Source organism: Heptranchias perlo, chromosome 7, assembly GCF_035084215.1.
Source record: "Heptranchias perlo isolate sHepPer1 chromosome 7, sHepPer1.hap1, whole genome shotgun sequence".
NCBI classification, from domain to species: domain Eukaryota; kingdom Metazoa; phylum Chordata; class Chondrichthyes; order Hexanchiformes; family Hexanchidae; genus Heptranchias; species Heptranchias perlo.
Genome location: NC_090331.1, coordinates 37,145,731 through 37,160,131, shown reverse-complemented (window position 1 = coordinate 37,160,131; position 14,401 = coordinate 37,145,731). Strand labels below are relative to the sequence as shown.

At 41.7% G+C, this 14,401-nt stretch overlaps 1 protein-coding gene across 1 annotated transcript in view; it reads right to left on the bottom strand.

The window, feature by feature from the left end:
* Positions 1–14,401, bottom strand: part of itgb5 (integrin, beta 5) — a 129,675-nt gene that overhangs the window by 85,128 nt on the left and 30,146 nt on the right. Inside the window, exons 6-8 of the mRNA XM_067987321.1 lie at positions 12,317–12,478; positions 6,979–7,074; positions 6,780–6,869 (exon numbers count right to left, since the gene is read on the bottom strand). Coding sequence (XP_067843422.1) covers positions 6,780–6,869; positions 6,979–7,074; positions 12,317–12,478 — 348 coding nt within the window. The remainder of the gene's footprint in view (positions 1–6,779; positions 6,870–6,978; positions 7,075–12,316; positions 12,479–14,401) is intronic.

Sequence of the window (14,401 nt, the reverse complement as noted above, 5' to 3'; positions counted from 1 at the left end):
ATGGGCGTCGCTGGCGAGGCCGGCATTTATTGCCCATCCCTAATTGCCCTTGAGAAGGTGGTGGTGAGCCGCCTTCTTGAACCGCTGCAGTCCGTGTGGTGAAGGTTCTCCCACAGTGCTGTTAGGAAGGGAGTTCCAGGATTTTGACCCAGCGACGATGAAGGAATGGCGATATATTTCCAAGTCGGGATGGTGTGTGACTTGGAGAGGAACGTGCAGGTGGTGTTGTTCCCATGTACCTGCTGCTCTTGTCCTTCTAGGTGGTAGAGGTCGTGGGTTTGGGAGGTGCTGTGGATGGTACACACTGCAGCCACAGTGGTGAAGGGAGTGAATGTTTAGGGTGGTGGATGGGGTGCCAATCAAGCGGGCTGCTTTATCGTGGATGGTGTCGAGCTTCTTGAGTGTTGTTGGAGCTGCACTCATCCAGGCAAGTGGAGAGTATTCCATCACACTCCTGACTTGTGCCTTGGAGATGGTGGAAAGGCTTTGGGGAGTCAGGAGGTGAGTCACTCGCCCCAGAATACCCAGCCTCTGACCTGCTCTTGTAGCCACAGTATTTATATGGCTGGTCCAGTTAAGTTTCTGGTCAATGGTGACCCCCAGGATGTTGATGGTGGGGGATTCAGCGATGGTAATGCCGTTGAATGTCAAGGGGAGGTGGTCAGACTCTCTCTTGTTGGAGACGGTCATTGCCTGGCACTTGTCTGGCGCGAATGTTATTTGCCACTTATGAGCCCAAGCCTGGATGTTGTCCAGGTCTTGCTGTATGCAGGCTCGGACTGCTTCATTATTAAAGCACTTGTGTCAGAGACATTTCTTAAACAGACAAGTTATATGTATTCTCAATATCATGAACCACATGACTCCCCAACTCATTAATAATTTGCACATCCTAATCCAAAATTATTTAAGGCATCTCTACCTCTCAATGCAACAATATTCCTAAATATTTTTCTAAGTGGGCCTCATATAATGTTTAAATTAATTCCCATGGTTAGCCCGAAGCTTTCAAAGAATTAAATTGCACCAATAATCTGGATGAGCCCTTTGTTGGCCAAGAATTTTTCATGTGCCTTTTGCTCAATTTACAAAAAAAACAACTGAAGTCTTAAGTCTAGAAATTCCATCACCTGGGAGATGGAATTCTGGCAGATTTATGGAGGAAGGGTTGAAATTTGGGATGGAATCCAGATCTGCTGGGTTTCCACCCCATTTAAACAGAAAAGGAAATCCTGATCCAGAGGCGGCCACTTCTGCCTGCACACATCCTAGCAGCACTTTTGAGGTGCATCTAGGGGCATTCCTGGGTTATCCTGCAAATCCTGCCAGATGCACCCCTGATAGGCACAACAGAAACTAAGTCTGCTGACAGCAGGCATAGGTTCTGTCCTGGGCCTAGTGAAGGCCCTAACAATGACAATTGTCATTGTTAGGGTTGATTACCATTCCGTACTGGGCTTTCCACCTCTATTAAAATTAAAAACTTTTCAGGAAAGCTCTATTTAATGTTAAAGAAGATTGTTTTTACTCTGTTCCCATGCAAAGGGAAATTTCCACTTGCCTCTTCTGAGTGGCAGAAACCGTTTACTATGCATTTTACAAGACATGGCATGTCAGTATTAAGTTGCGAGTGGTAACCAACTCTTTCACTTTTTACCATTCCCATTGTCAAAGTATAAAGAGAATGCTGGGAGGCAATGGGATAACACGTTGTCGATATTAATCTAGTCAACACTTATTATAATTATTATAATTTTCACGAGTGAAAAAAGTGACCTCTTGCAAAAAAAACAACTGAAGTCTTAAGTCTAGAAATTCCATCACCTGGGAGATGGAATTCTGGCAGATTTATGGAGGAAGGGTTGAAATTTGGGATGGAATCCAGATCTGCTGGGTTTCCACCCCATTTAAACAGAAAAGGAAATCCTGATCCAGAGGCGGCCACTTCTGCCTGCCACCCCTCCCACACATGAAAATTATAATAATTTTAAACCAGTCCTGAGCAGGGATGAGATACTCCCCTCTCTCCCTTTGCTGTGGGATCAAAGACACAAGGCTGGATTTTACACATCTTTCGTAACTGCCGAGATACCTCACACTTTGAGGAAGTAACAAGCAACGTGAATAAAGGGGATCCTGTGGATGTGGTGTACTTGGATTTCCAGAAGGCTTTTGACAAGGTGCCACATCAAAGGCTACTACACAAAATATGAGCTCATGGTGTAGGGGGTAACATATTAGCATGGATAAAGGATTCATGAGCTAACAGGAAACAGAGAATAGGCATAAATGGGACATTTTCAGGTTGGCAAGATGTAACGAGTGGAGTGCCACAGGGATCAGTGCTCGGCCTCAACTATTTACAATCTATATCAATGACTTGGACGAAGGGACCGAATGTATGGTTGCTAAATTTGCTGATGACACAAAGGTAGGTAGGAAAGTAAGTTGTGAAGAGGAAATAAGGACTCTGCAAAGAGATATAGATAGGTTAAGTGAGTGGGCAAAAATTTGGCAGATGGAGTATAATGTGGGAAAATGTGAACTTGTCCACTTTGGCAGGAGGAATAGAAAAGCAGTATATTATTTAAATGGAGAGAGATTGCAGAACTCTGAGGTACAGAGGGATCTGAGTGTCCTAGTACACGAATCACAAAAAGTTAGTATGCAGGTACAGCAAGTGATTAGGAAGGCAAATGGAATGTTGTCATTTATTGCAAGTGGAATGGAATATAAAAGTAGAGATGTTTTGCTACAGTTGTACAGGGCATTGGTGAGACTACATCTAGAATACTGTGTGCAGTTTTGGTCTCCTTATTTAAGAAAGGACATAATTGCTTTAGAGGCAGTTCAGAGAAGGTTCACTTGACTGGTTCCTGGGATGAGGGGGTTATCTTATAAGGAAAGGTTGGACAAGTTGGGCGTGTATACACTGGAGTTTAGAAGAATGAGAAGTGATCTTATTGAAACATATAAGATCCTGAGGGGACTAGAAGGGGTAGATGCTAAGAGGATGTTTCCCCTTGTGGGAGAGACTGGAACTAGGGGTCACAGTTTAAAAATAAGGGGTCTCCCATTTAAGACGGAGATGAGGAGAAATGTTTTCTCTGAGATGGTCATGAGTCTGTTGAACTCCCTTCCCCAGAGAGCGGTGGAGGCAGGGTCACTGAATAGTTTTAAGGCCGAGTTAGATAGATTCCTGATTAACAGGGGAGTCAAAGGTTATAGTAGGTAGACGGGAAAGTAGGGTTGAGGTCACAATCAGATCAGCCATGATTTTATCAAATGGCAGAGCAGGCTCGAAGGGCCGAAAGGCCTACTCCTGCTCTTAATTCGTAATTCGTATGTAAATAAAAAGACGGATAATCGCAGTGCTTTCTGATGTGCGCTCATGCCATGCAAAGGTACTTGTACGAGATACTTCACCTCACATGATGGCTCACAAAATCTACCCTAAAGAACCATTCTAGTGCATTAGGCTTCTCAGCAGAGTGGAAAACCTAGCCTGATATTAACATCAACCAGTGAACTGTCAGTTGTTAACCTATACCCTTTTCTCAACAGGGGTTCACAACTAAATAAATATTGCTGTTTCCTCAAAAAAGACTGATGTAGGCAACCAGTTCCTGTCTAGAGACCGCTGCTTAATAGTGGGTTAATGAGTTCACCTATAAAGTCTGTAAAAGTCATTTTGCCTGTGTTTAAATGCGGTACTTCTCAACCTAAGGAAGGTTATGGGCATGTCATACATTTGTAATATATTATATTAACTCATAAAAATATACAACAGAGCGTGACATTAAGGCTGACTTTTCAGTGCAATGAGAGGTTTAACGTGGCCTCTATTATTGATAAATGACCAGTCATTACATAGCTGTATAAGTGACAAACCATCATTACCACAGCATATCTGGATCAGAGATGAAGGATTTCCTCAGCTGATGTAAAAAAAACTGCACTACTTACTTGATAAACAGCACCTGAATAGAGCTGATTCCATTAAATAACACTTTCCTAACTTTGCAATCTGAGCACAGGACTATTTAACCCTTCCTTTTTGACTTTCTAGGATAGATTTTTCTCTGCCTGGTGCCTGCAGATTCTGCATTCCCTCTGCAGAGGGCACAGGAAAAGGGGACAAAGACCAATTAAGTTAGGTCTCCACCTGGCCTACATTGCCATGGGATTTCCTATATCAGGTGCAGGCCCAGCATCGCTATGATAATGAGGTGGATGGAAGCATTCCTTCTTCCTCTCCCAAAGCTCATTTTCCATACCAGCAGAGGGCTTACCCCTGATTCCCATGGACTGGAGGGTTTGCTGGGTCCAGGGGCAGGCTGAAGAATTTGGTGCAGATAGGATCGTCTGCACTGCTCCTTTAGGGAATCAACGGGCATCCATAGAGGAAAGTCTCCTCTTCTATTTACTGTAAACATACATTGCAACCATCCGCATTTTACATGGACCGTAAGCATCATTCATCTGTGTATGCTGCACTGAGATCAATTCATGAGACATTATGGCTCAATTGCAATGGTTCTGCTCCACTTAGGCTCCTACCTGATCCTTGTTCAGGGAACAAACTCTGGTGTAAATGAAGATGGCTGCTGGAAGTGATGCATGTCTATCTACCTGTACTAAATTATAATGTAGATTTTATTGACACCTGAGGTTGAATTTTAGTAGGGATTTCATCCAGGCATTGCCTCAGCAACTGTAATTATATCAATAAATATTGAACAAGAAAGTGGAAGTGCTCTTGATTAAAGTGCTCTCAGATTATTATGAACAAGATCAAGAATTCTCTCCACAATGTGAAGTAAATTTGAATCCAACAGGTAAAAGCCTGGAGGAGCAGTGAGGGACAAATTGAGACAGAAAGAGCATAGCTATGAATGGAGGAGTGGGGAGTAGAACAGCGTCTCTATAGAATTTTTTTGTGGGGGGTGGGGGGGTGGGGGGAGGGGGAGAAGACAGTCTCTGTGTCACCGTGAGAACTGTAGGAACAATTTTAAAATCAGGTTTAACAACAGAAAGTAGCAACACATCATAACAACAATAGCCCACAATTTCTTTGCTGGACATAATGGAAAATACTGCATTTTTGGTACGATTTTCTACAGTATAAGTATAGTGCGTTAGATATACCTACAGTTTAAAACAAGCCTATACCCCACTGCACTATCAGTGTAACTATGTCATAGGTCTGTAAACAGGGCTGTTTTTGAGTTCGCAATTTTTTTGAAGCAGTTGGTCAGCTTTTGCTAGTCCTCTCTGTTAGCTGTATCTGTAAAACTCTTCTTATAGTACCAGGTGGAAAGTTAGGTTTCAAACCAGCCAAAAGCTGCACTTGGGTCTATCTATAGAGGCCAGTTGCTAGGCATATATCTCCTGAAAGAAAGACTTGCATTTATATATTGCCTTTCACGACCTCAGGGTCCCCAAACACTTTACAACCAATGAAGTACTTTTAAAATGCAGTCACTGTTGTAATGTAGGAATCACAGCAGCCAATTTGCACACAGCCAGATCCCACAAACAGCAATGAGATAATGACAAGATAATCTGTTTTAGTGGTGTTGGTTGAGAGATAAATATTGGCCAGGACACTGGGGAGAACTCCCCTGTTCTTCGAATGGTGTCATGGGATCTTTAACATCCATCTGTGAGGGCAGACTCGACCTCGGTTTCACGTCTCATCTGAAAGCTGGCACCTCCAACAGTGCTCCTCAATACTGAAGTGTCAGCGTACGTTATGTGCTCAAATCTCTACAGTGGGGCTTGTCAAACATTTTTTTAATAAAGATAATGTGCCTTTAACAGCCTAACTGCATGTAATCTGCATGTTTCTGATTAGATAAAACAGTGAAATACTTAGTTACTTCTTTGACTTGTACTGCTTTTTGATTCAACAAATGGCATACTGAATGTAAATAGTTATGGCAAAGCATACCAGCTAAACACATTTGGGAACTTGTCATTGGTGTTTCATTGTACTCACACACTGAAGACATTTTAAACTGTGAAAACAGTTACAAATTGCCTGGATTGACAGTCTTCTTTTTCTACGCAATACATTGCGGGAATGACCATTTGTCTTCTCCACATAAAGCTTTGCCTTTGTTGAAAGTGGAGCCTGGTGGGGGCATCAGAACTAAACTTTTGTCTATTGTCCTTATCTTCCATCAGCAAGAATGGTATTATGTTACAAAAACACACATTTAAATCTCAGTTCACTCAAAAAAGATATGGCAAATGGAGAATTTTAAAAAGTGGCAGTTCTTGCATGCAGCTGAACCCTCTTACTTGTCCCTGAATCAGGAGTTGGCTGATTGAACATCACTCATTGATGAAAGAGGGAAAGCAGCAAGTTCAAGTTCTGTTAAAATAAACAGTCAGTTCAATCCCAAATTGCTGAATTCTTGGCACTGATTCAAAGAAACTAATCCAAAGATGATGCTTCAGACCCAGCTTCTTTAGGTTAGAAGAACATAATAATAATGTAATGCAACTTTCACATATAGACTTTTTATTACTGCAGGAAAAACACTCACAATGACCTTTGAACTGCCAAAGTAAAAGAATATCGACTTGGAGATTTGGTGTTCTCACAGCTTTCCAAAGCAGACTAACTCAGACTTGTGGCAGAAAAATGCACATGACTAAGCAAAATTCCAAAGGCAAAAAATATTCTGTTGACATTTCAGAGCCTTTGCAGGATAATAATACATGTGGTTGAACCACCATTAGATTTTAATAATAAACTCAAATCAACTTACACTGTAAGCATTGACAATCAGCTGGATGATATTCTTCGAATCCTTGTCAAGAATTTCTACAGTTGTTCCAGGGATCAGAGCTGTAAAATTCTTCAGAAATAGAAACATACATAAACATTATGTAATTTACAAAGCAATTTAGAAAAACAAACAACAAACTATGAATTGTAAGGAATATGAATCAAAATGCATATGGTACCTTGTAAAGTATGTAGTGGGACTGAGTTACAGCAAATATCAAATGAATGTTGTTCTCCGCCAGCTTTTCTCCGAGAAGTGCAAGTGATGGGTAATCCTGGAGCCAAAATAACAAGAAAAAATAAAACTACATGCTCCATCTCTAGCCAGTACACTGCTCTACAGTCCCAAACAGCATTAGGTATGGTTACTCATGAGCAGCTGATACAACATTAGAGGCCCATTCACAAGCAGTTCTTTTTCCCAGGAGAAGCTCCTTTCACAAAAATACTGGCTAATCATAGGAAACTATTTACATCTGTATTTCCTCTGTCGAAGTATATATCACATTATACCACACATGAGAACTTTACACCAGTTTTACTGATCTCTTCTATGAATAACACAACTTTTTCCCATTGACTTGCCTGTGGGCTGACACTCAGATCTGTTCACCTGTCCTAGGTCTATTTCTTACTTTCTTCCTCCTATGCATATAGCTGTCTATCCTCAGGGTTTGCCATTCTGCTATTCTTGCATCTATTTACCTTTCCTTGCCCTGTACTTCAATTCTATTTCACAGAGCTCTCCAATGTGAACAGCAGGACCCAAAAATAACACACTAAGCTTCCCACTACACTGACCTAGGATGAACCACAACTCCAGTGATACCAAGTCACCAATCATCCTGCCTTGTGCAATATAGAGCACCACAAAAATCTTAAAAGGACCACAGGAGGGAATTAAAAAAAGACATGCAACATGAACAAATGCACACACCAGGTAGGGATGCACTTTAGATAGAGAACGATTTATGATGCAGACGATATAAGTCATCTGCATGTGACACTCATGTCACTTGCATGAAAGAGCACAATTCTTCGTGCATTCTGTATATACAATGATATATTTCAAAAAAATAGCAATCTGTAATAATTCCTAGATACAGCAAGGATAGTTTATCAGGAACTGGAGGCATTTTAATACAAAGTTACACACGCATAAACCAAAGTAAACATTGGATAATCCTGAATCAGGGAGTTATAATATACAACATCAAGTGAGGTTTTGTTTTAAGCTGCAACATATTGATCATAATGCAATCATAATTGGAATAAATGCTGTTGAACCAAAAGTATCCCCATGTTCATAGCATTAGTTTGGCATGTTTTATAGGAAACATATTGGGTTGAATTTTAATCATCTCTCATTGATCAACACCAACTCAAAACACAGCCACACGCACTGTAAGTGTCAGGATATTCACTCGGTACCTTACACACAACTTTACTGACCATTAACGCAACAGAATTATGTTTGTGTGCTGGGCAGGATATAATGCAGGAAGGTTAAAGAGGCCATTTCCTCACCAATCATTGATCAAGAGTAAATGATTACAAATTTAAAGGCAATGGAAAGTTTACTAGAAGCATTTGTAGTTTTATGTTCTTTCCATTCTACATAGCAAAATTCTGATCACTTGGCTCCAGTTTATCATTTGACTTCTACCGTATAATTTTCACTTGGTAATGAATAAAACCATGCAGTACTGCACAGACTAATGCTGCCTTACAGCACAGCACAGGCTTTTATACTACTCTTTGAACTTACAGCATATATATCATAATGGAAATCACCAAATACAATATTTATGGGGTTGGCAGGACATAGGACAAGAAACCCTGGGGGCTAAATTGGGCTCCTAAAACCCCCAAAATGGCGTCTGACACGTGCGCACACTTCCGGCCTGATGTGCGCAGAACGACATCTCGGTAAAGGTGGCTGCGCACACGCACCTAACGAATGCTTGCAGCATGTCAAGTAGGAAAATTATGATGTGGCTAAGTGCGCAACGCTGATTTAAAGGGAAGGCGGCTATATTGGAATTCCATGCTCCAGGCAACACACTGTCTTGACCTCGCACAGCTGAACCGGTCTTAAACGGCTAGGAGGACCCCCCCAACAGCACTATTTAAGGGGATCATGCAGGGGTTACAAGTTAGTTGCTGGATTATTGTTTCAGGCTGCTGATGCATATGTACCTGGTTTTGGAGTACTATATTTGAATACTAGGACTAGGGAACAGAGCCTAAAAATTAGAGCCAAGACTCTCAGGAATGAAGTTAGGAAACGCTTCTAAACGAAAAGAGTGGTAGAAGTTTGGTACTCTCTTCCACAAAGGGCAGTTGGTACTAGCTCAATGGTTAATTTTAAATCTGAGATTGATAGATTTTTGTTAACCAAAGGTATTAAGGGATATGGGGCTAAGGTGAGTATATACAGTTAGGTCAAAGATCAACCATAATCTCATTGAATGGCAGAACAGGCTTGAGGGGCTAAATGGCCTACTCCTGTTCCTACGTTCCTATAATAAAGTTTCAATACTCTACAGGGAGTAGGCTGACTAGCTGACAGGCAACAGCAAGGGCACTGGTGGAGTGGCAGGGGTGGGACAGGAATACTGTCATCATGAGAGAGGACAGTAAGTTCATGTTCCATGGAGCCACTGCCAGTTGCTGCCTCCAGTTATGCGCCACCTTCTCCTGCAAGAAAGCGGGACGTGTGTCAGTGAGTGTCCTGCAAGATGTTTGGGTGACGTGCCTGTCATGGTTGAACAGTTGCCAGTTTGTGTGACCTGTGAGTTGTGGGTGTGTGGCTTGTCACAGTGGTAATGTGTGAGGGTGAGAGGGAGCACCTGATTGGAAGAGTTGAGTACCGATTGAAAGAGTTTGTTGGTAGGTGGGTGATGGGGGGTGTAGTGCGTGGAGCTACAGTAGAAGACACTAATAACATACCAATAATAGTAGATAATCAAGGGGCAAAGGGGAGGGAGGAACTAAAAACAATCACTATCTCTAGAGAAAAAATACTAGGTAAACTAATGGGTCTAAAGGATGACAAGTCCCCTGGACCTGAAGGCTTGCATCCGAGGGTCTTAAAGGAAGTGACTACAGAAATAGTGGGTGCATTGGTTGTAATGTTCCAGAATTCACGTAACACCCCTATTCAAGAAGGGAGGGAGACAGAAAGCAGATAACTATAGACCAGTTAGCCTAACATCTGTCAATGGGAAAATGCTAGAATCCATTAAGTAGTAGCAGGATATTTGGAGACTCATAATACAATCAAGGAGAGTCAACATGGTTTTATGAAGGGGAAATCATGTCTGACAAATTTATTAAAGTTCTTTGAGGAAGTAACGGGCAGGGTGGATAAAGGGGAAACAATGGATGCAGTATATTTGGATTTCCAAAAGGCATTCGATAAGGTGCCACATAAAAGGTTACTGCACAAGATAAGAGCTCATGGTGTTGGGGGTAATATACTGGCATGGATAGATGATTGGCTAACTAACAGAAAACAAGAGTCGGGATAAAAGGGTCATTTTCAAAATGGCAATTTGTAACAAATGGGGTACCGTAGGGATCAGTGCTGGGGCCTCAACTATTTACAATTTATATCAATGACTTGGATGAAGGAACAGAGTGTATTGTGGCCAAATTTGTGATACAAAGATAGGTGGAAAAGCAAGTTGCGAAGAGGACACAAAGTGTCTGCAAAGGGATATTGACAGGTTAAGCGAATGGGCAAAAATTTAGCAGATGGAATATAATGTGGGAAAATATGAAGTCATCCACTTTGGGAGGAAAAATAAAAAAGCAAAATATTATTTGAATGGAGAAATACTACAAAATGCTGCGTACAGAGGGATCTGGGTGTCCTCGTACATGAAACACAAAAAGTCAACATTCAGGTGCAGCAGGTAATCCGGAAGGCAAACGGAATATTGGCCTTTATTTCTAGGGGGATGGAGTATAAAAGCAGGGAAATCATGCTACAACTGTACAGGGTGCTGGCGAGATCACAGCTTGAGTGCTGCGTACAGTTCTGGTGCCCTTATTTAAGGAAGGATACACTTGCATTGGAGGCAGTTCAGAGAAGGTTCACTAGGTTGATTCCGGGTATGGAACGGTTGTCTTATGAGGAAAGATTGAACAGGTTGGGTCTATACTCATTAGAATTTAGAAGAATGAGAGGAGATCTTATTGAAACATATAAGATTCTGAGGGGACTCGATAGGGTAGATGCTGAGAGGATGTTACCCTTCATGTGGGAATCTAAAACTAGGGGGCATAGTCTCAAAATAAGGGGTCGCCCCTTTAAGATGGAAATGAGGAGGAATTTCTTCTCCCAGAGGGTCGTGAATCTTTGGAATTCTTTACCCCAAAAAGCCGTGGAGGCTGAGTCATTGAATACATTCAAGGCTGAGTTAGACAAATTTTTGATCGGCAAGGGAGTCAAAGGATAGGGGGAAAAGGCAGGAAAGTGGAGTTGAGGTAAAAATTAGATCAGCCATGATCTCATTAAATGGCGGAGCAGGCTCGAAGGGCCAAATGGCCTACTCCTGCTCCTATATCTTATGGTCTTATGGAGCAGTGGATGCGGCTAGTGGTGCAGTTGGTAAGATATGCCACTTGACAGTTGAACTCACTCACTCACCTTGACCGTTCATGTCAAATCAATAAACAACTTCTTGTACTGCATTCATGTTATTGGGGCTATGCTCCTGGTATTGACCTCTTCCCCTACTGCCTCCCACCGTCTTGGGAGCATAAGTCTGGAGGGCCTCTTGCCTCCCTGCAGATATAAGAAGCCACTCCTTCTGTCCACCTCTTGCGCCAAGGCCTCTGGTGCATCATCAGAGAAATTTGGTGCACACTCTCTCGCAGGCCCAGTACAAACTCAGATCGACAGATTGTGGGGTCTGGCATGCAGATTGGAGGATGTGGGATGTAGTTGTGAGTGACTTTTATTCAATATTTTAAAATAAATCAACAACTTTTAAACATAAGAACAGGACCAGCATCTATGTTTTATGTGTGCGATTTCTGATCTCCGTTCAGACCTGTATCTTATATTTTCAAAATATAAGAGTCCCGCAAACTTTGAGCAGCCAAGTTGTTGCTCATTAAAAATTCCAGAGTTCCCATCATCACCACGCTTCACTATATTGTAGTATTGATTCACTTCACAATTGACTTCCACCACTTCCTGCAGCCACAGTACACCTCCCCTTTAAAAGGTGCAGGCTGCCTTTAAATGGTGCTAGTCACTCCCGATATCTGGCCCCCCCGGTTGGTGCGTGCAGCCAATCAACAGCACCGGTAGCGTTGGCTGCATCCAGCAATCACCGAATATTACGTGCTGCCTGCATCTCAACGACCAGGCGTGGGTTAATGGCGCACTGTGATCTCAGTGCCCGTTTTCGGGGGGTTAACCAATTTAATCCCCCCATGTCAATTCTGAACAATCTATATATTACTGTATCGTGTTACAAAGAAGTAACAGGTTAGTCTCACCATTTGTGTAGAGAAACTGTACTCATTGTTTTCATCTAGATGGCACTGTCCGTCATTGGGCTGAACCAGACCACCGAGCTTGCCATCCAGTGCAATGTGTGGTACATCATCTGTGGTAAACACCAGTAAGTGGGAAGCCTCCTTCCGCCAGCCTATTTTTTCCTTAGGAAACAAATAAGGTCACAATTACCAGTGTTATTTTTAAAGTCTGGCTTCCTGTAAACATGCGGAGTTTAGGATCACTGCTGTAATTGGAGATCCTCTCGAACAAATCGACATAGTTATCTGAATGGTCAGAATGTATAACTGCCATAGTCTCCACAAATCTCTGCATAGTCAATATAAAAGAGATTGGTAAAAGTTAGAACAAAATACTGTAGTAATTCTTATGATTGTAGTATTCAATGAAAAAACTACCCCTACATCATTATTTATTATCAGACCTCGAAGTAACAACTTTAGGGCAGTATTAAAATAAAAAGTTTATTTCTTCCAACCCTTTTCACACTGGCAAGAGTTTCGGTCAAACATGCACACATCTCAGATTTCATATTGCTTCAGTAAGTTAATTACTTCTATGCTTGTGATTCCCTCTCAGCAAAGGTCATAATTACCACCAAACAGATTATGCAGGAGATTTCTCATATTTTTCATATAATTTTATTTAAATGCTAGTAATGTACAGGATCCAAGATAAACTTATATCTGCACTGTTTCCTGAACCAATTGATTTTGTATAATTTTATTGAACAGTTCTGCAATCACATGCTTTTTATTGTAAGTTCATAGTCTTAAATCTGTTGGCAGACAGTTCATCTGGTATGTCATCTACTAACCACAAAACAGGGCAGACATTCCATACGTTCCAATCATGAGCATTTTCTGGTACAGCACAAGTACTTAATGAAATCAGGGTATGGAAAGATTTCACTCTTTAGGATCTTTTAAAAACATAGAACGGTTTCGCTATGTGGATATAAACAGACACGCATACAAGATCCATCTATAGGAAAGGACACTGAATGCAAGTGCTTTTCATATGTTAAACTTTAAGTGACCCAACTCAAGGGAAATAACTAATCCAACTGATATTTATCCTTTTCACCTCAACAAACCGCCTTTTTAAAACCCTCTGGCCTGACGTCCTCACCTCTAATATCAAGTGTAACAAGCTCATAGATTTCTTCATCGCCAAAGTTGAAACTGTGACAAAAATAAAGCATTTTTTTCCATGATGGATTACTGGATTCTTTATTGCATCGTAGTGTACACAAAGGGTAAAGGTTCCTTATTACTAGCTGTTTCTGCAAGCTGTAGGGAATATACATTACAGTCTGGCTAATATTGGCACCTGAGGACAAGGCAGCGATGTGCATGATTCAGGAAGTCTGTGATATAGGTTTGATTGCTGACATTCTAACTGACTCCAGAGACCCCCAAAGATCTATCTTTGGCCCATCTCCTTCTCTTAATTTGCATGCTGCCCTGGGTGACATCAGCCACAAGCACAACTACTATGTATGCTGATGACAGCCAGCTCCACCTTTCCACTACTTCCCTCAACCCCATAACTACCTCTGCGCTGGCAGACTAAATATCTGACATTGAGTTATGGATGAGTTCAATTTTCCTTCAACTGAACATTGGGAAGACTAAAGCCATTGTTTTCAACCTCCACCATAAACTTCACCCCCTTGCCACTGACTACTGTCCATCCCTGGCCATTTGCTCAGGCTGAAGTAAATCTTGGTATTGTGTTTGACTCAGAACTGAACTTCAACCCCCACATCCTATCCATTACCATGACCGCTTACTTGCACCTGTACAACTTGCTTGTCTCTGCCGCTCCCTCACCCTTACTGTCATGAAAACTTTTCTCACCTCTAGACTCAATTTCTCCAAAGTCCTGAGAGGATGCAGCTATCAGGAAAGATTAAGCAGGCTGGGGCTCTTTCCTCTGGAAAAGAGAAGACTAAGGGGAGGCCTGATATAGGTCTTTAAAATTATGAAGAGGTTTGATAGGACAGACATGAAGAAACTGTTTCCGCTTGTGGGTGAGTCCAGAACAAGGGAGCATAAATGTAA